Source organism: Carcharhinus amblyrhynchos, chromosome 12 (assembly GCF_965287045.1).
Source record: "Carcharhinus amblyrhynchos chromosome 12, sCarAmb.v2.hapA, whole genome shotgun sequence".
Taxonomy (NCBI): domain Eukaryota; kingdom Metazoa; phylum Chordata; class Chondrichthyes; order Carcharhiniformes; family Carcharhinidae; genus Carcharhinus; species Carcharhinus amblyrhynchos.
In genome coordinates, this window is record NC_137335.1 from 70,892,035 (window position 1) to 70,917,135 (window position 25,101).

At 44.8% G+C, this 25,101-nt stretch overlaps 1 protein-coding gene across 1 annotated transcript in view; it reads right to left on the reverse strand.

Annotated features, from left to right (window-relative positions):
• ryr2a (ryanodine receptor 2a (cardiac)) overlaps window positions 1-25,101 on the reverse strand; it is a 662,889-nt gene that overhangs the window by 108,513 nt on the left and 529,275 nt on the right. Inside the window, exons 65-72 of the mRNA XM_080200677.1 lie at window positions 24,069-24,150; window positions 21,502-21,632; window positions 18,187-18,507; window positions 15,018-15,258; window positions 6,345-6,432; window positions 6,143-6,235; window positions 4,101-4,271; window positions 375-434 (exon numbers count right to left, since the gene is read on the reverse strand). Of these exons, the coding sequence (XP_080056803.1) occupies window positions 375-434; window positions 4,101-4,271; window positions 6,143-6,235; window positions 6,345-6,432; window positions 15,018-15,258; window positions 18,187-18,507; window positions 21,502-21,632; window positions 24,069-24,150 (1,187 nt within the window). The remainder of the gene's footprint in view (window positions 1-374; window positions 435-4,100; window positions 4,272-6,142; window positions 6,236-6,344; window positions 6,433-15,017; window positions 15,259-18,186; window positions 18,508-21,501; window positions 21,633-24,068; window positions 24,151-25,101) is intronic.

The window sequence follows — 25,101 nt, forward strand, 5'->3', positions numbered from 1 at the left end:
AGAATAACGGCCAGTGAGGAGAATGTTTTGCATGGGTCAAGCTTTATTAAAGACTGGTGAATCTGGACTTGGGTTACCAAGCCTGGATATGGATTTGGAAAACTTGTTCTGCATCCATTTCAAAACTAAGTTTCTTCAACAGTCCCTTGAAACAAAAAGACTCGATTCTAAAAGGCAACATGCAGGCAAGCAGGAAGAGAGAGACAGGCGTGTGAAATGAGCAGTCAAAAGATCTCATAACCACATAGCGACTGCAATGAAACTTGGACATAATTCATGCTTGAGCATTGCAGTGAAATCAATAGAGAGCAATTTCACAAATGCACATGAAACAGCAATTGCTTAGCAAGTGGACAGTAACGCCAGAAACCTACTTTCCCCTGGAGGTGAAGATTATTGCGAATTATTTCTCTAACTTCATCTTCAGTGTCTTTCTGTTGTAAGAAGGAAAAATAATTAAGTTTCAGCAGGCTACCTTCAAAAGACTCACAACATCTTATAACTCCGTAATACATCAAGTGCACAATAATGAAGACTCTTTGTCCAGTAGCAATGCTGTACACTCCAGCTGTGTCTTCAAACTAATTTTGCAAAATGTTTGTCGGGGATGTTTAGGGGCATTAAGAGTTGCACAGATCCAATTATTTCCAAGGCACGAGGTAATAATACATCAATTTTCAGTGTGACAAGTCTCCTCTAGGTGTTTGTAACAACAAATGTGAGTAGTGTAATCTGACCCTGCATTGTTATTCACTGTGTTTCACCCACTAATCAATGTGTAAATCCTAGCCTAAAAATTACTCTTAATGCACTGTTGTCTAAGACTTTTATGGACTGAAGTGACCATTTTGTAGCAGCAAAGTACAGAGGGATTAGGTATAGTAACGGTAATACTGGAATCCTATATAGGCACATAGCCAACAATGCTGCTAAATGCCTCTTCGAAGGGCGAACCAGGTACTTAAACCTCTGAACAACATGGTGTTGCCTGGGGCAACATGGTAACATAGTGGGTAGCACGGCTGCCTCATTCCGCCCTTGGGTCACTGTCTGTGTGGAGTTTGCACTTTCTCCCCCATGTCTGCGTGGGTTTCCTCTGGGGACTCTGGTTTCCTCCCACAGTTCCAAAAATGTGAGTGTTAGGTGGATTGGCCATGCTAAATTGCCCCTTAGGTCAGGGGGACTAGCTAGAGTAAATGAATGGGGTGAGGGGATAGAGCCTGGGTGGGATTGTGGTCAGTGCAGGCTTGATGGGCCGAATGGCCTCCTTCTACACTGTAGGATTCAATGGTACATCCGATTTCAGCTGCTTGTGAAGAAACTTCCATTGAGAACAGAGAATATACAACACCAAAAGAAAGTGCAATTTAAAGATCAATGCCAGAAAGATGAGAAAGAAGTAAAACATAACTTGTCACTTAGACAATACTTTCCAATAATAGAGGGTTTTGTCATTCAAGGACATGTTCAGATAAAAAGGGAGGAGGTATTGGAGGTTTTGAAAAACATTAAGGTGGTCAAGTTTCTAGGGCTAAATAGGGTCTATCCCAGAATACTGAGAGAGGCGAGGGAAAAAATTGCTGAGGTCTCGGCCAAACTCTTTGTATCAGCTGGAGACCTGGGCCAAAGGATGGCAGATGAAATCTAACCTGGACAAATGTGAGGTGAAGCAATCCAAAAGGTCCACTGCAGAAGCAAAATATACAGTAAATGGTAGAGCCCTTAGAAATATTAGCACACAAAGGAATCTAAGCATGTGGATCCACAGTTCCCCGAAGCTGGCAACTCAGGTGGACAAGATGGTCAAGAAGGCTTATGGCATGATGGCTTTCATCGGTCAGGACGCTGAGCATAGGAATTGGAAAATCATGTTGCAATTATATAAGACTTTGGTTAGGTCGCATTTGGAATATTGTGTACAATTTTTCTGGTCGCCACATTATCAGAAGGATGTTCATGCTTTGGGAAGGGTGCAGCGGATGTTGCCTGGTTTGGAGGATATGGACTATGAAGAAAGATTGAGCAAACTTGGATTGTTCTCATTGGAGCATTGGAGGATGAGGGGGGACCTGATAGAGGTTTACAAGATTATGATAGGCTTGGATAGAGTAGATAGTCAGAGTCTTTTTCCCAAGGTCCAAGGGTCAATTACTCAGGGGCATAGGTTGAAAGGGAGAGGGAGAAAGTTTAAAAGATATATAAGTTTTTCATACAGAGGGTGGTGAATGCTTGGAATGAGCTGCTGGAGGATATGGTGGAAGCAGATTCTATAACAACATTCAAGAGGCATCTGGATAGATACATGGATAGGCAGGGAATAGAGGACTATGGACATGTAGAGGCAAGAAAATATTAGAGAGGCATCTATGCCAGCACAAACTTGGTGGGCCAGGTCTCTACTGTGCCAGCAGAATTAGGGCATTCAGCCCAATGTATCTGCTCCACCATTCGATTTTGGCTGATATGTTTCTCAATCCCATTCTTCACCTTTTCTCAACCCCATTCTTCACCTTTTCTCAACCCCATTCTTCACCTTTTCTCAACCCCATTCTCCCGCCTTTTCTCCATAACCATTGATTCCCCTATCAAGATTACCTATCTCTGTCTTAAATACACTCAATGACTTGGCCTTCTGTGGCAATGAATTCCACAGACTCACCACCCTCTGGCTGAAGAAGTTCCTCCTCATCTCGGTTCTAAAGGGTGGCCCTCTACTCTGACTCAGGGAAAAGGCAGGAGAATGGAATTGAGAACCATATCAGCCATGATCGAACAGCAGAGCAGATTCGATGGGCCGAATGTGCTAATTCTGCTCCTCTATTGTATGGGCTTAATTTCTTAAAAATGCATGTCTTACTTGCATGACCTTCCAGAGGTAATGCTCCTCAAGGCAGATCACACAAGTTCACCTTCCCTGAGTATGCGTGGTACCTGAGGGACCTATCTATGTGAGTTCAGGGGCTCCTTTATCTCCCTGACCACCCTGCACTGTTTTTTTCTCTGCTCATCCTTCATCATTTGAACGTGTAACTGTATCAAATCTTATCCCTTTTCAAGTTAACACAAGTTATCAAGCAATCCCGAAATTGGGAGTGAATGCTTTAATTGGCACAAAGACCCATTCTTGTGACGCTACAGTGCTTTTCTGAAATGTTACAGTACAATGTCTGCAAACTGACAGGTACAGGAATGTGGGCAGAAATTCCCTTAAATGGAAACATTCACAGCCTTTCGGCATATCATAATGCATTGACTGGACAATATTATTGTATGCAATAGGTTGAGGAGAATTTTGAACAGCAGCGATAAATAAAAATTCAAATGACTGCTCAGGAACGAAATACTGGACACTACTACACAATTAGTACACCAGGCAGCCCAATAGCACAGTGGTTAGCACTGCTGCCTCACAGCGCCAGGGACCCAGGTTCGATTCCCGGCTTCACTGTCTGTGAAGAGTCTGCACATTCTCCCCGTGTCTGCATGGATTTCTTCCGGGTGCCCCGGTTTCCTCCCACAGTCCAAAGATGTGTGGGTTAGGTATATTGGCCGTGCTAAATTGTCCCTTAGTGTCAGGGGGACTAGTTAGGGTAAGTGCATGGGGTTATGGGGGTAGGGCCTGATGCAGACTCAATGGGCCAAATGGTCTCCTTCTGCACTATAGGGATTCTATGATAATTACTGCTGAGAAGTAATCATACCAGGGACCGCACTGCTGCCTCAACAGTGCCAGGATCCGGGTTTGATTCCCGGCTTGGGTCGCTGTCTGTGCAGAATCTGCATGTTCTCTCTGTGTCTGCACAGGTTTCCTCCGGGTGCTCCGGTTTCCTACCACAGTCCGAAAGCCATGCTTAATTTCCCCTGGGTACCCAGATAGATGCCCAATTGTGGCGAGGAGGGGATTTTCACAGTAACTTCATTGCAGCGTCAATGTATCCTACTTATGACACTGATAAATAAACTTAAATGCATGCAGAGTAATTTCTCGGCTTTAGACTCTGCTAATAATATTCCTGCCAATGTATTAATTCCTATTAATGTTAAGAAGGCAAAACGATAACTTGGAAAAAAAAACAAAATCATAATCATAGTCTGCATACCATGCTAAATCTATTTTTAGCTAATGAAATTAGTTCCTGGTCACCAGGGGCACAAATATTTAACCCAATAGGCAGTAGTCTCTTCAGCGCTGCAACAATGAGTGAAGTTTGAAGAGAATAGCGGTCCCCTTTCCTCTTGGACTTCTTCCTCTCTTGGTCAGACACGCCTCCCTGTGGATCGCAGGAGAAGGTAAACAGTTGTCATTGATAATGTTGCTTATTCGACAGAGAAAATCATTGCTGCTGTCAGATTTCTTTCAAAGGATCAGGGCCTTGTGCCCTGATCGGTTTTGACAAGGGGTCACCTGGACTCGAAACGTCGGCTCTTTTCTCTCCTTACAGACGCTGCCTGACCTGCTGCGATTTTCCAGCATTTTCTCTTTTGGTTTCAGGGACTTCTACCACCGTTTGTGGAGCAAAGGTGGGGAGACGCGGGAAAGGACCAGAGCAGGAGGGATTGTGGAGATGGAAGACTGAAGGAGATTTCAGAAATAGAATGATGCCACGGAGAAATGTGAAGAAAAATGATTCCTAATTCATTGCCAATTAATGCTAAACCATAAGTATCTTCATACAAAATGGCTACCTCATCTAAGGACTGAAGCTTGAATACCCTAAATTTATTTTACATTGATCTAGAGATCGAAGGTTTCTAATCCTTTCGGCTACACTGGATTTGAACCCATTTCAGTGTGCTCACTCGGTAACAATGACTGCACGGTGGCACAGAGGTTAGCACTGCTGCCTCACAGCGCCAGGGACTTGGGTTGAATTCCCAGCTCGGGTCACTGTCTGTAAGGAGATTGCATATTTTCCCTGTGTCTGCGTGGGTTTCCTCTGGGTGCTCCGGTTTCCTCCCACAGTCCAAAGATGTGCGGGTTAGGGGCATTGGCCATGCTAAATTGCCCCGTAGTGTCAGGGGAACTAGCTAGGATAAATGTATGGGGCTATGGGGATAGGGCCTGGGTGGGTTTGTGGTCGGTGCAGGCTTGATGGGCCAAAAGGCCTCCTTCTGCGCTGTAGGATTCTAAATAATTCACTTAGTTGAATATAAATACGATATTACAGGATATAAAGAAAAATGAGCGGTTTAACTGAATATTTACTAATGGCCTCAAAGCATTTCTACTGTCTAGAGTAAAGACATTAAAGTTGCCCATTTGAATGAACCTCTAACGCCGTCAATGCCTGGGAGACAATGGGCGGGATTTACTGGCCATGGTCACCCAAAAATGCCACCTGAAGTCAACCTTCCTTTGCGTGGTCCGTGTCCCACCTGCTACAATTCCAGCCCCTTGCACAGAAGAGATCTACATGGAGGAACCACCTGATCAAAGGGATACAATTCTTCCAGGACATCTAACAGGAAGAGGAGGCCTGGAAAGGGAGCCTGAGAAAAGAATACCAGCGATTCCGAGTCCGAGGACCAAACCCAATTCCCAGATACAGCTGCCAAGTGTGAAATTGAAGAAGTGGCTTTAGGACTGGGCTCATAAACCACACAAGGACCAACAGAACCCACGGCCAGTGACACAGAGTCTCTCAGATAAACAATCGCACTTGTTAGCAAGTGATCACCAAAGGAGAAGATTCACCAATACAGCAAACACAGGTGGCATGGTGACACAGAGGTTAGCACTGCTGCCTCACAGCGCCAGCAACCCAGGTTCGATTCCCGGCTTGGGTCACTGTCTGTGCTGAATCTGCACATTCTTCCCGTGTCTACGTGGGTTTCCTCCGGGTGCTCTAGTTTCCTCCCACAGTCCCAAAAACATGTTGGTTAAGGTGCATTGGCCGTGCTGAATTCTCCCTCAGTGTACCCAAACAGGCATCAAAGTGTGGCAACTAGGGGATTTTCACAGTGACTTCATTGCAGTATTAATGTAAGCCTACTTGTGACTCTGATAAAAAAAACTTTAAATAATAAAAAAAACTACTGTGACTTTAAATCCTGCGTAACTCCAACTGCAAACAACAGCAGAAATTCTGTGGCAGACGTATAGCAATACAGCTCAAAAAAATAATCACAATGGATTTGCAACCTTTGACATCTTAGACTTTGTGTCAGTGATGAGGAAGGACATATTGTTGATTTCATTCTGTATCACAAAGTTCTGCTCTTCCCTTTTAAAGTTCTGAAAAATACAATCCGACAGTCAGTGAGACTGAAAATAAACAAGACACAGACTCTTATCTCATTACAAACTCTCAAAGGTTGGCCACAGAATTGCATATTGTGCTCACGTGAGATTTTGCCCAGTAAATAAATACTTCAGCCACCATGCGGAAAAGTTCCTCTGCTTCAGAATTTGGTTCCTTGAGCCACTTTGCCCTGAAATGAAACAAAAAGATTTATTTTCTGCAGCCGGGCTGACAAGTTGCACTTGATTCCAACCTTTCTGTACTTGCATGGAAATCAAGGTTGAATCCCCAGCTGGAAAGCAGCAATGCCTGAAGGGACGTTTACTTGGAAAGTCCCATAATATTCACTCATTAAAATTGATGCCTGAGAAAATCGGGCTGGCTGCCTGCAGAATGTAGGAGTGTAGGAATTAGGAGCAGATGTAGGCAATTCAGCCCTTTGAGCCTGCTCCGACATTCAGTCAGCTGTTAAGTGGATAGGCCATGCCGAATTGCCCCTCAGTGTTAGGGGGATTAGCAGGGTAACTATGTGGGGTCATGGGGATAGGACCTAGGTGGGATTGTGGTTGGTGAAGACTTGATGGGCCAAATGGTTCCTTCTGCGCTGTAGGGATTCTAACATTCTACAAGTCAGCAATTCAGCCCTTCGAGCCTGCTCTGCCATTCAATTAGGTCATAGCTGTTCAGGGGCGGCACGGTGACACAGTGGTTATAGCACTGCTGCCTCACAGCACCAGGGACCCGGGTTCACTTCCGGCCTTGAGTGACTGTCTATGCGGAGTCTGCACACTCCTCACATCAGCCCCCCCCGCTCATGTCTACATGGGTTTTCTCCAGATGCGCCAGTTTCCTCCCATAGATGTGCAGGTTAGGTGGGTTGGCCATGCTAAATTGCCCGTGGTGTCCCAAGATTTGTAAATATGTTGGATTAACCATGGTAACATGTGTGAGGTTATGGGGATAGCGCCTGGGTAAGATACTCTGCCAGAGACTCAGCGCAAACTCAATGGGCAAAATGGCCATTTCTGCACTGTAGGGATTCTATGATTCTTTCTGATCTCATATCCACCTCCTCACCCGTTCCTCATACCCCTTTATCCTGCTTTTATCAGAAATATAGCTATCTCCTTCTTCAAACCGTTTAATGATTCAGACTCCACTGCACTAAGGGGCAGTGAGTTCCACAAACTCACCACCCTCTGCGAGAAATAGTTTCTCCTCATCTTAATTTTAAATCCACTGCCTCTCAAACTTTACTGGTGATCCCTTTTTGTAGATTGTCCCACAAGGGTAAACATTTGGTCAGAAATAGCCAGCCAAGAAATTAACAAGCATCGATGAGTTATTCTGGTAAAAGGGAAGTGATGAAAGGGAATACAACCCTAATCAAGGCTCTATGTGAGCCCTGCTACTTGCCAGGAGTGGCCAGTCAGAGAATTAGCACTGTCACATGTTCAAAGTTAAGATTATTCTTTTGATTAATTGACTATTGGTTAAAATAATTGCCTGTGCACACTGTATACAATATATAACAGAATTCCCTCAAGGCTATTCCTCTACCAGAGCCATATCTTCAGAAAAGGTGCAGCAAAACTGATCAAAGACATTTCCCCTGCATTTCTGGCAAAGTTACAATAGTGGAGCAGGAGTAGTGCCAGAGAAATTGTGATATAAATTGTACCAAGACAGCAGACATGGGCGTAAAAATGGCACAGTGGCTAGCACAGCTGCCTCACAGAACAAGGTTCCCGTGTTCGATTCCTTGGGTGACTGTGTGGAGTTTGCACATTTTCCCCATGTTTGCATGCGTTTCCTCTGATGCTCCTGTTTCCTCCCTAAGATATGCAGGTTAAGGTGGATTGGCCATGCTAAATTGTCCCTTAGGGTCTAAAGATGTGTAGATTAGGGGGATTGGGCATGTAAATGTGAGGGATGAAAGAGATGGGGGGAGGAGTGGGCCTTGGAAAGATGTTCTGTTGGAGTCAGTGTAGACTCGATGGGCTGAATGGCCTCTTTCTGCACTGCAGAACTTCTATGAATTTTGCAAGTAGCATGCATTAGAAAGTGTTCAACAGCACATGCCAGCTACATAAAAATATATTTTCCTTAATAGTTCATTTCTTTCCAAGATTTGGCCTAAGATAGTTAGGATAGCGAACAGTGCAGTGATCATGGGCTACATGGTATCCTTCAATACGTGTAGTTGCTGGTTCAATGTGGGAGATTTCCCTATAGTATGTCATTACGACATTTAAAAAAAACTGTGGGTTGGTGGATGAGGAGAGATATAGACAAATGGGTTTCCAAGGTCAAATTCATGTGGATACCCAATTGTGTAGTCAGTGATGTAAATCTACAAAGAAACAAAGAAACTGAGCCTACAGCATTTGAAAAAAGACAGATTAGCCAGCACATTACAGCAACGGGCTCTCAAATAATGTTGCTTCAATCATTTTTTAACCATACCTCTTGAGAGATTCCAACAAGAGCCACCTGGATCAAGTTGTCAAACAAGTTCAGAGTTCATCATGGCAAGAAAACAGAAAGGAAGTGCTGATTCCGACCCCTAAACCTGCTTTAAAAGTCACCATATGAACTCTCTAACTTGTATAATCTATGTGGTGTGGAGTGTGGATGGGAAGGTGAAGGTGGGGGGAGCGCTGGTGGGGCTGGTGGTGAAGGCAGGGTTGATGCCTCTGGCAAGTCACATCCTTCAGAAGTGCTGCCTAACTGGCATTTCCTCTATCCTGCCTGTTCTACCTAATCCAGGATAGAAACATAGAAAGTAGGTGCAGGAGACGGACATTTGGCCCTTCGATCCTGCACTAACATTCTTGACTGATCAGTATCCCATTCTGGTTTTCTCTCCATACCACTTGATCTCTTTCGCCACAAGGACCACTTTCAGCTCCCTCTTGAACCTATCAAATGAACTTGCTCCAACAACTTTCTGTGGTAGAGAATTCCACAGGTTCACAGTTCTCTGGGTGAAGAAGTCCTTCCTCATCTCAGTCCTGAATGGCCTACAGGGCTATCAAGTGTTTAGGAAGGATAGGCAGGAGGGAAAAGGGGGGTGCGTAGCTCTGCTGATTAAGGATAGCATCAGGGTGGTAGCAAGGGATGATATTGGAGCCAAGGAGCAGAACGTGGAATCGTTGTGGGTGGAGATTAGGAACAGCAAAGGGAGGAAGACGCTGGTGGGTGTCGTCTATAGGCCCCCGAATAATGATCTGGAGGTGGGGCGGGCTGTTAACGCGCAAATAAGTGCAGCGTGCAGGAATGGGACGGCAGTAGTTATGGGGGATTTCAATCTGCATATTGATTGGTCGACCCATGTTGGACGCGGAGGGCTCGAGGAGGAGTTCTTGGAATGCTGCCGGGGTAGTTTCCTCGAACAGTGTGTGTTGGAGCCGACGAGGGAGCGAGCTATCTTGGATCTGGTGCTATGTAATGAGGCGGGTAGAATTAGGGACCTTGTGATGAAGGATCCTCTTGGGGAGAGTGATCATTGTATGGTGGAGTTTCTGGTGCAGATGGAGGAGGAGAAAGTGGGTTCCCGGACACGCGTACTTTGTTTGAATAGAGGGGAGTACGGTAGGATGAGAGAAGAATTGGCGAATGTGGACTGGGGGAGCGCGTTGGAAGGTAGGTCTGCTGAGGAGCAGTGGAGGATCTTTAAGGAGATCTTTCTTGGTGCTCAGCGGAAATTTATTCCGATGGTCAAAAAGGACCGTAGGAGGAGAGGTAATAAGCCGTGGATAACAAAGGAGGTGAAGGAAAGTGTTAAATTAAAAGCGGAGGAATTTAGAGTAGCTAAGAGTAGTGGGCGAGAAGAGGATTGGGAGAGGTTTAAATGTCAACAAAGACTGACAAAGAAGTTGATAAAGAAGGGTAAGAGAAACTATGAAGCTGGGCTAGCGCTTAATATAAAAAAGGATAGCAAGAGTTTTTATAAATATATAAAAAGGAAGAGGCTGGCTAGGGTGAACGTTGGTCCTTTAGAGGATGAGAAAGGGGACCTAGTGGTAGGAGATGGGGATATGGCTAAGGTATGTATAACTTTTTTGTTTCTGTCTTCACGGAGGAGGACGTGAATAATTTGCCGGGTGTTAGCGATGGAAAGGTGGTAGGACTGGAGGGTCTTAATGACATTACTGTTACTAGAGAGGCGGTGCTCGACAGACTGGAGGGGCTGATTGTGGACAAGTCCCCAGGACCGGATGGAATGCATCCGAGGGTTCTGAAAGAAATGGCGGAGGTGATAGTGGATGCCTTGGTGGTTATTTTCCAGACGTCGCTGGATTCTGGGGAAGTGCCGGATGATTGGAAAACGGCTAATGTTACGCTGTTGTTTAAGAAGGGTGCCAGGCAAAAGGCGGGGAATTATAGGCTGGTTAGTTTAACGTCTGTGGTAGGTAAAATGTTAGAATCTGTCATTAAGGAGGAAATTGCAAGGCATCTTGAAGGGAATTGCTTGATAGAGCAGACGCAGTACGGTTTCATTAAAGGGAAGTTGTGTCTGACAAATTTACTGGAGCTCTATGAGGATGTGTCTAGGGCAGTGGATAGAGGAGAGCCGGTGGATGTGGCCTTTCTAGATTTTCAGAAGGCGTTTGACAAAGTACCTCACAAGAGGTTACTGCAGAAGGTCGAGGGACATGGAGTTGGGGGTAGGGTGTTAGCGTGGATAGAGGATTGGTTGTCAAATAGGAGGCAGAGAGTGGGGGTCAACGGGTGCTATTCGGATTGGCGGATGGTGACTAGTGGAGTGCCCCAGGGGTCGGTGCTGGGGCCTCAGCTTTTTACCATTTATATAGATGATCTGGAGGAGGGAACCGAGTGTAGGGTATCGAAATTTGCTGATGACACCAAGATTGGGGGAACGGCAAATTGCGCGGAGGGTGTGGAGAGTCTGCAGAAGGATCTAGATAGGCTGGGTGAATGGGCCAGGAAATGGCAAATGGAATTTAATGTTGGTAAGTGCGAGGTGGTCCACTTTGGTAGGAATAATGGTAGGAAGGACTATTACTTACGTGGCGAAAAACTGCAGCAGGCGACGGTGCAGAGGGACCTCGGGGTCCTTGTGCATGAGTCACAAAAACCCAGCCTACAGGTGCAGCAGGCGGTCAGGAAGGCTAATGGGATGCTGGCCTTCATAGCGAGGGGGATTGAATATAAAAGTAGGGAGGTCTTGCTGCGGCTGTATAGGGCACTGGTGAGGCCGCAGCTGGAGTACTATGTGCAGTTTTGGTCGCCACACTTACGCAAGGACATTTTGGCCTTGGAGGGAGTGCAGAGGAGGTTTACTGGGCTGATACTGGAGTTGAGGGGGTTGAGCTATGAGGAGAGGCTGAATAAATTAGGCTTGTACTCGTTAGAGTTTAGAAGAATGAGAGGAGATCTCATTGAGACGTATAAGATGATGAATGGGATGGATAGGATAGAGGTGGAGAGACTCTTCCCGCTCAGAAAGGACAGTAGGACTAGGGGGCACAGCCTCAAGATAAAGGGGGGGCGGTTTAGAACGGAGTTGAGGAGGAACTTCTTCACTCAAAGGGTGATGAATCTCTGGAATTCTCTGCCCGTTGAAGTGGTGGAGGCTACCTCGCTCAATATTTTTAAGACGCGGGTTGATGGGTTTTTGATAAGAGAGGGGATTAAGGGTTATGGGGAGAGGGCGGGAATGTGGAACTGAGCAGCGACAGATCAGCCATGATCTTATTGAATGGCGGGGCAGGCTCGAAGGGCTAGATGGCCTACTCCTGCTCCTATTTCTTATGTTCTTATGTTCTTATAAGACATAGGAGCAGAATTAGGCCACTCAGCCCATCGAGTCTGCTCCGCCATTCAATCACGGCTCATTCTTTTTCCCATCCTCGTTCTCCTGCCTTTTCCCCCTAACTCTTTATCAATAAAGAACCTATCTATCTCTGACTTAAATGCGCTCAATGACCTGGCCTCCATGCCTTCTGCGGTAAAGAGTTCCACAGATTCACTACTCTGATCTTCCCTTTAGCCTGAGATTGTGCCCCTGGTTCTAGTTTTTCCCACTAGTGGAAACATTCTTTCCATATCCACTCTATCCAGGCCTCACAGTATCTTTTGGTTTCAATAAGATTGCCCCTCATCCTTCTCAACTCCAATGGGTACAGATCCACAGTTCCTAATCATTCCTCATACGACAAGTTCTTCATTCCAGGGATCATTCTTCTGAACCTCCTGTGGACTCTTTCTAAGGCCAGCACATCCTTCCTGAGATATGGGGCCCAAAACTACTCACATTAGTCCAAAGGGGTCTGACCACAGCCTTATACAGTCTTAAAGTACATCCCTGCCCTTGTATTCTAGCCCTCTTGACATGAATGGTAACATTACATTTGCCTTCCTAACTGCCGACTGAACCTGCACATTAACCTTAAAAGAATTTTGAACAATGACTCCAAAGTCCCTTTGTTTTTCTGATTTCCTAAACATTTTCTCACTTAGAAAATAGTCTGTGCCTCCATTCCTTCTTCCAAAGTGCATAACCTCACACTTTTCCATTGTGTTCCATCTGCCACTTCTTTGCCCACTCTCCTAACCCCTTATTCTTAGATTCTTCCTGCATCTAACCTGTCCAGTCCTATCAGGATTTTATATGTTTCTATGTTTAGAGGATAATGACACTTAGCGGCCACAGAAAATCCCAAATCTATCCCTGACAAGTCCCAACTCCAGATAGGAACAAAGCTCTATCAGTGATCTGACTCATGTAACATAAGCGTTAGGTGACTATGGGCATATCTGATGATACCGTGCCTTTACGAATGTATCTGCATCATGTTTCTTGTGAGGGGTATGTTTAAAATTCAGCTCTTTTTTTTACGGTGCCAATTTGTCTACAAACCAGGCAGCTCATATGCTGAGAATGCAAGCTAATGATTGATTTTAGCTAAGGATATGTTTGTTTTAACCTGAGTCAATGCATTTTTGCTTACTTGGTTTTTCCCCTCAGGTTTCAGATTAGGGTTTTGATTAGATTGATTGACAGAGTCATGTACCTATAGGGGGAAGCTAAGCTTAGAGGAAAATGCAAGCAGTTACTGTGAGGTTAAGAAAGAAGGAAAAGGTGTCTCTCTGTTTCTCTTTCTCCAGAGGCTGCTGTTTGGGATCTGCTCAGAGAAATGGATATCTCTATTCAAGCAATATTCCTCTTATAGACTTAAATTCCTCTTCAAAATCAGTTAGCAACACGTGGAAATGGGTGTCTGTCTCTGTTGTCTCTCTCTCCAAAGCTTGAGGACTACTAGCTAAAGCCCAAGCATGTAAGCCTGTGCGTTGCTAATTGATTTTAAAGAGGAGTTTAAGCCTATGAGAGGAATATTGCTTAAATTGGAACTAATAGAGGTTAGCAGTTAAGAATTGCATCTTTTCATGTATAAGCATTTCAATTGGCAAAAGTTAAGCTAATTAAGTTGTTATGGCTAAACTGTTAAACAAAGTCTGTTTTGATAAAGGCTTCCTGGTGTGTTAACGGAATCACACCCGGAGTGAAACACCTTATCCTCACACAAATGTCAAAATAAAAGAAAGAGTTGGGGTTTAATCAGGCTTCATAATATAACCCAGGGTTTTTGATCTGGTACCCTAACTTCAGGGCCACACAAGAAAAAAGTTCCCAGCTGCAGAAATTGCTACTGAAACAGCACTTTCTTCAGGTTCAATTACTCCTCACTTCTACCTCAGTGGCTGCTTTGCCTCATGAATCTCAGTCCAGGTTACCTTGAGTACACTGAGTGTATTGAAATGGAAAACTCAGAACTGCTGATGGCAGCACCGTGGCACAGTGGTTAGCACTGCTGCCTCACAGCTCCAGGAGCTTGGGCTTAATTCCAGTCTTGAGTGACTGTCCGTGTGGAGTTGTTCCGTCCAGGCACTCCAGTTTCCTCTGACAGTCCAGATGAGGGAGATTGGCCATACTAAATTGTCCCTTAGTGTCCCAAGATGTGTAGGTTAGGGGCATTAGCAGGGTAAATACGTGGCGTTATGGGAATAGGGTCTGGGTAAGATGCTCTGTCAGAGAGTCGGTACAGACTCGATGGGCTGAATGGTTTCCTTCAGCACTGGAGGGATTCTATGCTGCTCCACTGATCCACATTTTGACATAGATCAGTAAACTGACAGCAGGTGAGCCCTGTGGAGGCTGAAAAACCATGAGAGAACTTGCTGGAAGCATATTAATGGGGAGAATTGGGTGCTTGATGTTTTCTAGGTCCAGAAACTTCTGGCAGCATTTATGTATTACTCATGTGCCAAAAAAGTGGGACCTAGCTCACTCCATCTGACTCTGAACAGATTAAAATTTGAATTCAATAAAAAAATCTGGAATTAAGAATCTACCAATGACCATACAATCATTGTCAATTGTTGGAAAAATCCGTCTGGTTCACTAATGTCCTTTAGAGAAGGAAATCTGCCATCCTTACCCACTCTGGCCTACATGTGACTCATGGCTGACTCTCAACTGCCCTCCAAGGGCAACTAGGGATAGGCAATAAACGCTGACCAGCCAGTGACAGTGACACCACATCCCATGAATGAATAAAAAAACACTCTGTTCACACCACCACAATAACATTGTGCCTAACAATATTTACTGTGGTTTGCGTTATTATGCTGTTCCCTTGTAAATGAATGAAAATCTTTTTCCAGGCACTTGCCCATGAAGGTAACACTCCTTTATCAACAGTTACACCTTTAAATCAGTGCATTCGTAAAGGATTAAAAATATGTTACCGATTATAATCCACAAATCTGATCAGCAGGGGGTAGAAAGCGTAAAGATCCCGAGCCAGCACAGTAAATTCATCCAGAATTAGCAGCTCAGCCTCTGACATGTCTCCTCTGCCCTCCGATTTAAGGTGTTCCTCTTCCGTCACCACTGTGGCCACTTTCTTTTTCAGCTTCTCCATCAGGGGCAGGAAGTGTGTTTTCAGCAGCTGTGGTTTCACCTTGCTGATGATTGGCTGTGAGAAAACTGTCCGAAACAAAACATCAGGTTAGACCTGTTGACAGGTGCGGCCGGGGCAGGTTCGACAGCAACTCTCAGAGGGGAACGCTTGAAGAGAGAACATTTGTAGTCTGTCAGAGATTTGGTGCAGACTCAATGGATCAAATGGCCTCCTTCTGCAATGTAGCGATTCAATGGTTCTATGAAATTAGACTTTATTTTTCAATAACTCGCGCACACTGATTCTCGTTCAATACGCAGTGATTCACGTAACAATCCTTCAGTCCAGGTACTATCGTTCAGCTGGGGTAAATACATGGGGTTATGGGGGTAGGATCTGGGTGGGATTATGGTCAATGCTGACTCAATGGGCCAAATGGCCTCTTTCTGCACTGTATGATTCTATGATCTTCAGACTGTGGGAGGAAATTGGAGCCCCCGGAGGCTACAGGAAAAACGCAAGGAAGCGTGATGAATTGGATTGTTCTACCAAGGAGCTGGCACAGGGGCCGAATGGCTCCCTTCACTGTCATATCAACCCGACCCAGTCAGCAAACATGAGTAGCCCCCAAGTAGAAGGGTGGCATAGTGGTACAGTAGATAGCACAGCCTTGGGTAACTGTGTGGAGTTTGCATGTTCTCCCCGTGTCTGCCTGGGTTTCCTCCGGGTGCTCCAATTTCCTCCCACAGTCCGAAGATCATAGAATCATACAGTGCAGAAAAAGGCCATTTGGCCCATTGAGTCAGCATTGACCATAATCCCACCCAGATCCTACCCCCATAACCCCATGTATTTACCCCAGCTGAACGATAGTACCTGGACTGAAGGATTGTTACGTGAATCACTGCGTATTGAACGAGAATCAGTGTGCGCGAGTTATTGAAAAATAAAGTCTAATTTCATAGAACCATTGAATCGCTACATTGCAGAAGGAGGCCATTTGATCCATTGAGTCTGCACCAAATCTCTGACAGACTACCTCACCCAGGCCCACCCTGTGCCCTATCCCTGTAACCCTACATATTTACCCCGTTAATCTGTCTAACCTACATATCTTGGGACACTAAGGGTCAACTTAGCATGGCCAATCCACTTAACCTGCACATCTTTGGAGTGTGGGAGGAAACCAGAGCATCCGGAGGAGAATGTTGCAGACTTATAAATCCCTACAGTGCAGAAGGAGGCCATTGGGCCCATCAAGCCTGCACTGATTCTCTGAAAGAGCACCCAACCCAGGCTCACCTTGCATCTTATCCTATAACCCGTCGGACCTACACATCTTTGGACACTAAGGGGCAATTTAACACTGGTTACAAGTAACAAGCCTCAAGTGAGATGAGAGATCAGAGAAAATCTCACCTTCTCTGTGGGTTAGTGGCGTGTGGAACAGACTCCAGTAAAAACAACCCCGTTAACTCATCCACAGGGGAATAATGAAGGATCTACTGAAGCAATTCTCTTTACATTCTTGGCTTACTGCACAAACTCTAATTGTTTCATCAATCAAATTGAATATTTCCAGTTTAGAAAATTTGGCAGCCCTTGTAACTAATTTCTTCCAGTAAACAATAAGAATGAAGCTTTCTGAACAGCAGATCAGTGCTATTAATTATACTTGGTAATTCAAATATCAATTTTATATTTGACCAGTGGAGAAGAAAAATACCACATTATGATAAATGAAGGTTACTTGAACAAATGCAAATTTTTACTCTGTGGGATACAAGAGGAATCCACAGTTGGCAAAGCAAATTCTGTCACAAAGGAATAAATTGCCCTGTAATTGTGACATTTTTTTTATTTGGGCAAATCTCCAAACACATGGAGACATTCGGCATGCTTAGTTTCATTGGTCAGAACATTGAATACAGGAGTTGGGATGCCTTGCTGAAGTTGTACAAGGTATTGGTAGGGCCACACTTGGAATGCTGCGCACAATTCTGGTCACCCTATATAGAAAGGATGTTATTAAACTAGAAAGCGTGCAGAAAAGATTTACCAGGATGCTGCTGGGACTTGATGGTTTGAGTTTTAAGGAGAGATTGGATAGACTGGGACTTTTTTCCCTGGAGCATAGGAGGCTTAGGGGTGATCTTATAGAGCTCTATAAAATAATGAGGGGGGGTCATAGATCTGCTAGATGGTCAATGTCTTTTCCCAGAGGTAGGAGAATCTAAAACTAGAGGTCACAGGTTTAAGGTGAGAGGGGAAAGATGCAAAAGGGTCCAGAGGGGCAATTTTTTCACACAGAAGTTGGTGAGTGTCTGGAACAAGCTGCCAGTGGTAGTAGTAGAGGCAGATAAATTTTATCTTTTAAAAAGCATTTAGACAATTACATGGGTAAGAGGGATATGGGCCAAATGCGGGCCCATATCCTTAGTGGTTTAAAAAAAAAGGCCGGCATCGACAAGTTGGGCCGAAGGGCCTGTTTCCATGCTGTAAACCTCTCTGACTCTATGGGATGGGATTTTCCAGCCGCGTTCACCCCAAGACTAGAAAATCCCACCCACGGTCAACAGATCTTTGCATGATCATATTCCGCCCACTGTGATTCCCGTGACGGGCAGGACAGGAAAATTCCATCAATGGGGTGGGATTTTCCATCTCACCCATCCCTTTTGGTCCCGCCAGTGTCTACAGCGTTTTGTATGCCTCACCCAACCTGCCCCCAGAGAAACTGCCACAGCGGTCATCTTAGGTGGGACTGGAAGATCCCCGCCGGTGTGAAGAGCCGGAAAATCCCGCCCAGGGCCTCAAGTTTCCCTGCAACCCATTGGGAGGGCTAACTAGGAAATGGGGAGGGTGCTGCCCACAATTTTCTATCCATTCAGCAAGCGTGCCAAAAACCTCAAGGCATTTGGCGGCAATTTTCTGATTTGCACATTCCCAGCAGATCCCAGTGATGTCAATAATGTCAAACCTTCTTTAAATGTGGTGAGTAGAAACAGCAGTACCTGCTAATCTTTTCATCCACGCTCCTTCGTCAATGCCCAGGTTGTTGGATATAATCTTCAGGATGTTGCCCAGGAGGGTGTTCATGTGCTCTGAAGTCAGGGCAGTGCAACACCGCTCCGCCTTCTCCGGGTTATTCTCTGGCCCATGTTCCCACCAATGGGACATGTAGCTGCACAGCATGGGCAAGATGACCTCCATCACGTGGGGCATCTGAGTGTAGCGAATCCCAGATTCCGCCAGCTCCATGATCTCTTCCAGCAAGCTCTCCAAGGAAGGAATATTGGGACACATATCTTCCACTTTGGCCGGCAATTTCAGAGCTGAGGCATAAGAAACAACTTTGAAACTGCAGAAAAGATCAGAAGCGCCACAAACAACGATACTTTTGAACTGAACATTCCGAGGCCTAACCTTTTGATAAGCAAACCAATATATAACTCAAAGAACCTTTGGCTTTTTTCAGTGCAATTTTTCATTTCTTTAACATAATGTGTTCCAACAATATCCTTGATAATGGTTGTCAAAATCTTTTTGACCTTCTCTACAAACCTTCACATAGCTTGAGGCCACTCAACTCACTTGAAGGCACAACAATGTCTCTGTAGTGAGGTGTGTAATCGACACGATGGGTGGAATTTTCTTGAGGTGGCAGAGGTTCTGACACTCTGGTCATAAGTGGGAGGTTTCAGTGGGTGGCAGGACCTGCCAGCGGCAGCCTATCAATTGGCTGCCACTGGGACTGCAATCTAATTATGGAGAGTGGCCAGACCCCCAAGAGCTGCCAGCCCAGTTGGAGGCAGCGGCACTACTAGTGGCGGCCATTGCTGGGGCTGCAACTGCATGAAGACAGCACCTCAATGGCTGGATCCTCTGGAAGAGTTCAGGAAGGTTTTGGGGCATTGGAGTGGGGGTTTCATGGAGGACTAGAATAGTGTTGCCATTGCCCCCTTCGGGCCCCAAGGAGTGCTACTAAAGGCAGAAAGCATGTACCCCTGCCCCTCTTCCCAACAGCCACCCAGCCCATTAAAGCTCATATACTGAGAAGAGGAGGAATCTCAACCCTGTCTTCTTTAATCTAGGGGTTTTTTTAAAGACCACAGTGTACAGGCACAGATTCCCTTGTTTCTCCCCTACACCCAGTGTAAACTGGATTTTATGCACTTGGAATCATTCCTTAATCTATCCCCAGTTGGTGGCAACTAATTACAAACTAAATTGTATACTCCATTGTAGCATGAGTCAAACATTAACACCATCTCTCTGGAACCCCTTGGGAACTCCCCATTTCTACAAGGTAGTATCCTCAGTGAAGTGGCTCACTTGGGCTGTCAGCCGACGTCCAAACTACCATCCTTCCTCCTGCTACCCTTGTGATGTGGCAGCAGAAAGACATTGGGCTACCCTCTCGACACAGTCCTACACAATTTTGCCAGCTCTCCAGCCTTTGGGGCCATCCACTGAAGATTCAGTCCTGTGATTTCTGACTTTATTCTATGCTATTCACAGAGCAAACTGAGCACTTTCACTCCATCTGCTGTCTCCCACAAGGCAAGATCCTGCTAATCATTATGTAAAAAACATTCTGGTTTACAACATAAACTAAGCATTCATCGGCGCACTCAACACAGCAACAGCAAAATAAGCTCACAAGAGATTCTGCCTCACATTAGTAGCCTATAATAATTTCAAATTATTATTGAAATTATTTCAATATAATAATTGAATAATTATTTATATTATTTCCTAAAGCTTCAGTTTTAACTCATGATGAAAACTTGGGGGATGAGGGCCAAGACATCCATTAAACTATCCTGGACCTTGACAGTCTGCGTCAGGAAGACTCAAACTCCAAACCCATCTGGGTCCTTTTCTGAATCCAGTGGAACATCACAGAGTAAAAGCTACATCCAATCTTGATCTGCATCTGGCATCAAATCAATTTGAATTGCCTGCCCAGTCTCTGCCAGACAGCTCGGGTTAAATTGACCCTTTAGAGGTAATGGTGACATAGGGGGAGGAGGTGGCACAGTGGTGCTTTCACTGGACCAATAGTCCAGAGTATGAGGTTAATGTTCTCGGGACCGGGGTTCGAATCCTACTATGGTAGATGGTGAAATTTGAATTCAGTAAAAATCTGGAAGTAAATGTCTAATGATGACCTTGAAACCACTGCCGGTTGTTGTGAAAAATCATCTGGTTTGCTAATGTCCTTTAGGGAAGGAAAATCTGCCGTCCTTACCCAGTCTGGCCTACATGTGATTCCAGACCCATGGCAATGTGATTAACATTTTTTTAAAATGCCCTCTGAAATGGCCTAGTAAGCCACTGAGTCAAGGGTAATTAGGGATGAGTGATCAACAAATGCTGACCCAGCCAGCACACACCCATTCCCTGAACAAAAAAAAAATTGGTGCCCCAAACAAGACAAAGTTTTAAAGGTGAACAGCAACAGTGTGCTGGAACAGAGAGTGACGCTAAGGCCAAATTAAACATTCCCTCTGCCCTCGCTGTCATATTTCAAATCAACTGCCGGCATCAATGATTCTAAAATTTAAAGTTTATTTTATTAGTGTCACAAGTAGGCTTACATTAACATTGCAATGAAGTTACTATAGAAATCCCCAAGTCGCCACACCCTGGCACCTGTTCGGGTACACTGAGGGAGAATTTAGCACAGCCAATCCACCAAACCAGGGTGTTTTTTGGACTGCGGGAGGAAATCAGGGCACCCAGAGGAAACCCACGCAAACACGGGGAGTATGTGCGGACTCCACACAGATAGTGACCCAAGCCGGGAATCGAACCCAGGTCCCTGGTGCTCAGAGACAGCGAACCACTGAAACACCATGCCACCCTTCCCTTTTTATAGAGGAAATACCAAAGGCTGGGTTTAGTGGCTTCCTTTAGTTACACCGCTAGGGTCATTTAAGTTTTGGTTCTTCTGTTTATCGCAAACATAAAAAACAGAAAAGGATTGGTGAACAATAATGTGCGTTATTTGAAGATAAGACTATCTGCATACAATGGTAACTGGGAGACTTTGTGGGCACGTCAGAGTGTTGTTCCATTCCATCTGCAGAGTACATGGGATTACACATTACATCTTGCTTGTGGTATATGGTGATAGACAGAAATTTAAGATATGCTACTTAAAGGGTACCTCACAATAGGATTTATTCCATAAACATTACTGTCTGCATCCAGATATGATGAAACTTAGACACGTCGCATCAGTACATTTGTTGACTGCTAAAAGTCGCACGGGATCAAATGGACGAATGGCCAAGAACAAAAGCTGGATAGAGATACTATACCCGCTCGATCTTTCGGTGTCTTGGTGTTGTAGCTGGAGAATGGATTGTGCTTATTCGAATCAGTTTCTAGGAACGCGACTGGAAAGGCCCCAGCAAATGCTGCCAGACATTCCCCCAGAGCTGGACGCTGCCTGCAGATGGAAAATTACACAAACAACAGTAAAATTAACACAGAATCCTCAGGAAACAGCATCCTCAGTCTGCAAATTTGCCATCAATAAAGATGCTAATTAAGCCCTAAGCTCTGGAATTCGCTCCTCCTCCCTCTTTTCCTCTCCTCCTGAGAACCTACCACCTTGACTAAGCTTTTGGTCACTTGTCCTAATATATCATTCTTCGACTCAGTGACAAACGTTGGATGAAAGTGCCAGTGAGAAGCTTCTGGGGCAGAGTAATATGTTAAATGAAAATAGCTGTTGAGATCATTCATCTCCTCACAGCTACATGCATTCAACCAAACTGCAATGGAAATCAAGCAAATGGAAACTGTTACACTCAGAAAGCACTTAATCATAGTTTGGACATTAGCGAGTGTTTCTTTTCAAGCTGGTAGCGACTACCATGGCAACCAACTTGGTTTCAACAAGGGCTAATAGTGTGGTGTTGGCAAGAGAAACAGAGAAATACCTCAAGAGGGTAAAAATAAATAAATTAGTAATTTAGTTTTTACATCTGGATTTGTGAGGTGGCTCTTGCTCTCACAGAGAGTCGTGTTAATTTTTAGAAATTTTCTATTTTAAAAGCAAGGCTCCTCTAAGCATCTCAAAAGAAGTTTTTGTCTGCAAATAGGCTTCTGTGTTACAACACTGACTACATTCCAACAGAAACCTATTGGCTGTAAACTGCTTTGGGTCCTCCTGAAGTCATGAAAGCTGCGATATGCTGGTAGCCGTGTGTAATGGTCTGAACGAGGCCCATGAGGTTTTCTTCCTGTAGCATGAGCTCCACAATTGAGGTAATGATTGCCTCATCATTCAGGTAATCTCAATTGGGGCAGGGAGTTGGGGCAGCACAGTGCAGATGGGTTAGTACAGTTGCCTCACAGCGCCAGGGACCCAGGTTCAATTCCAGCCTCGGGTGACTGTGTGGAGTTTGCCCCTTCTCCCCGTGTCTGTGTGGGCTTCCTCCCACAGTTGAAAGATGTGCAGGTTAGGTGGATTGACCATGGTAAATTGTCCCTTATTGTCAAGAGGCTAGCGGGGTAAATACTTGAGATTATGGAGATAGGGCCTGGATGGAATTGTTGTCGGTGCAGTTTCAATGGGCCGAATGGCCTCCTTCTGGACTGAGGGGATTCGATGATTCTAAATGTATATATATTGAGGAGTGTCAGGTTTACCAACATTCCGGATTCTGATTTTGTATCCGAAGCATTCTTAGGAGTGGAATTGGATTTGTAAATAAAGGGAATCTGGTGCAGGGACACTGGCTCTCAGGAATTATTTTACCATGGCTCAGGTGACTCGCCTCAAGTCATAAGGTTCCGGGTTCAAGCTCCACTCCAGGGATTGGGCACAAAAAATCCAGGCTGACACTCCCCCAGTACAGTACTGAGGGAGTGCCACACTGCTGTGGGAGGGGTCTTTCAGATGAGGCATTAAAGCGAGGCTTGTTCAGGTGCATGGAAAAGACCCCGCAACACTATTTCAAAGCAGAGCAGGGGAATCATAGAATCCATACAGTCCTGAAGGAGGCCATTTGGCCCATCAAGTCTGCACTAGCTCAGAATCTTACCCAGGCCCACACCCCCCATCCACCTGATCTCCGTGACCCTGAGTCCACTTTACAAAAAGGGGCAATTTAGCATGGCCAATCTTCCTAACCTGTATATCTTTGGATCACAGGAGGAAGTTGGAGCACCCGGAGAAAACCCACGTGGGACACGGGAAGAACGTGCTTACTCCAACACTCAAGGCTGGAATTGAACCTGGGTCCCTGAACTATCCTCAGTGCCAATATTTATAATCAACATCAGGAAAGAAGAGATGACTCGGTTATTATCAGATTGGTGTTTACAACAGTCTGCTCCACACAAATTAGCTGCTGCGTTCCTCACAATAATGACTACACTCAAAAATCTACTTCATTTACTGTAGAGTGTTTTGAAACATCTGGTAGTCGAAAATGGAAGTCCTTCTTTTTGTATACAAGTGCCTTCTTTTTACTATTTACAATTCACAGATTTAAAACAGTAAATTATTCTTAAATTCTTCCATGACTTTTTTGGTGTCACTCTTTAGCGGTTGAAATGCCACTGATGAATCATATAAACTCAAGACATTCCTGTCACATAATGTAACAATTTGCTGCGTTGTAGGTAATATCCTTGAGAAAGACTCCTGAGAAACAATGGGCACGACCTTGCTAACTGTTCACACCCCGCTGTCACTGCAGCGAAGATGGAAAATTAGGCGCCTAGCCAAATCTCCATTCACTGCAGCAGGACCAGAAAATCCCGCTAGTGTGAACAGCCATAAGATTCCCCAATGGCATATGTTATCACAGTACAAGTAATTTTTAGATACATGTTGTCTACGTTTTAATATTTCCATTGGCTATTTCCTTACCTTTCTACGTATATGCTTTTTCCCGTACCCAGTGCGTATAAGCTGCTTAATATTCTGTAACCAGAAACTTGCACGTCGTCCACTGCAAAAGGAAAGTATCCCCAGCACATTAATTCTCACATTCATTGTCACAGGAGCGATACAATATTATCCTCCTATCTGCTCTAATGAAGTTATAAGTTTACCTGTGTCTCTGGAGCTGAGAGGGCTTCTGCTGTTAAAGCTGGGAGTTTTTTTTAAACAATGTATAAAACATACAAGTATGAAAACTAGAAGCAGGATTAGGCCATTCAGCCCTTCGAGTCTGCTCTGCTGTTCATTAGGATCATGGCCGATCATCAAAATCAATATCCTGATCCCCCCCCTTCCCCCCATATCCCTTAGCCTCTTTAGCCCCAAGAGCGATATCCAATTTCTTCTTGAAATCACACTATGTTTTAGCCTCAACTACATTCTGTGGTAGTGAATTCCATAGATTCACCACCCTCTGGTTAAAGAAATTTCTCCTCACCTCAGTCCTAAAAGCTTTACCCTTTATCCTCAAAAAAATGACCCCTAGTTCTGGACTCCTCCATCATCTTTCTGAATCCACCCTGCCCAAGCTTGTTAGAATTTTATAAGTTTCTATGAGATTCCCCCCCCCCGCTCACTTGTATGAATATAATCTTATCTGATTTAGTCTCTCTTCATTCTGCCATCCGAGGAATTGGTCTGGTAAACCTCTGCTATACTTCCTTTATAGCAAGGACATCCTTCCTCAGATAAGGACAGCAAAACTGTGCACAATATTCCAGATGTGTCTTCACCAACGCCCTTTACAATTGCAGTAAAACATCCCTACTCCTACATTCAATTCCGATACTCAAAAAGGTTGGTCAGAGTTTGCAATGAAAGGGTTTCCAGCGTGTTACTGATCTCCTTGTTGATGATTTAAAACTGTACTGCTCCACACCAGAAGACGGAATCTGAGTCTATCTGAACAAGATCTACTTGGAGCCCCCTTGGGGCAAATGGGATCAAAGATTATGGGGAA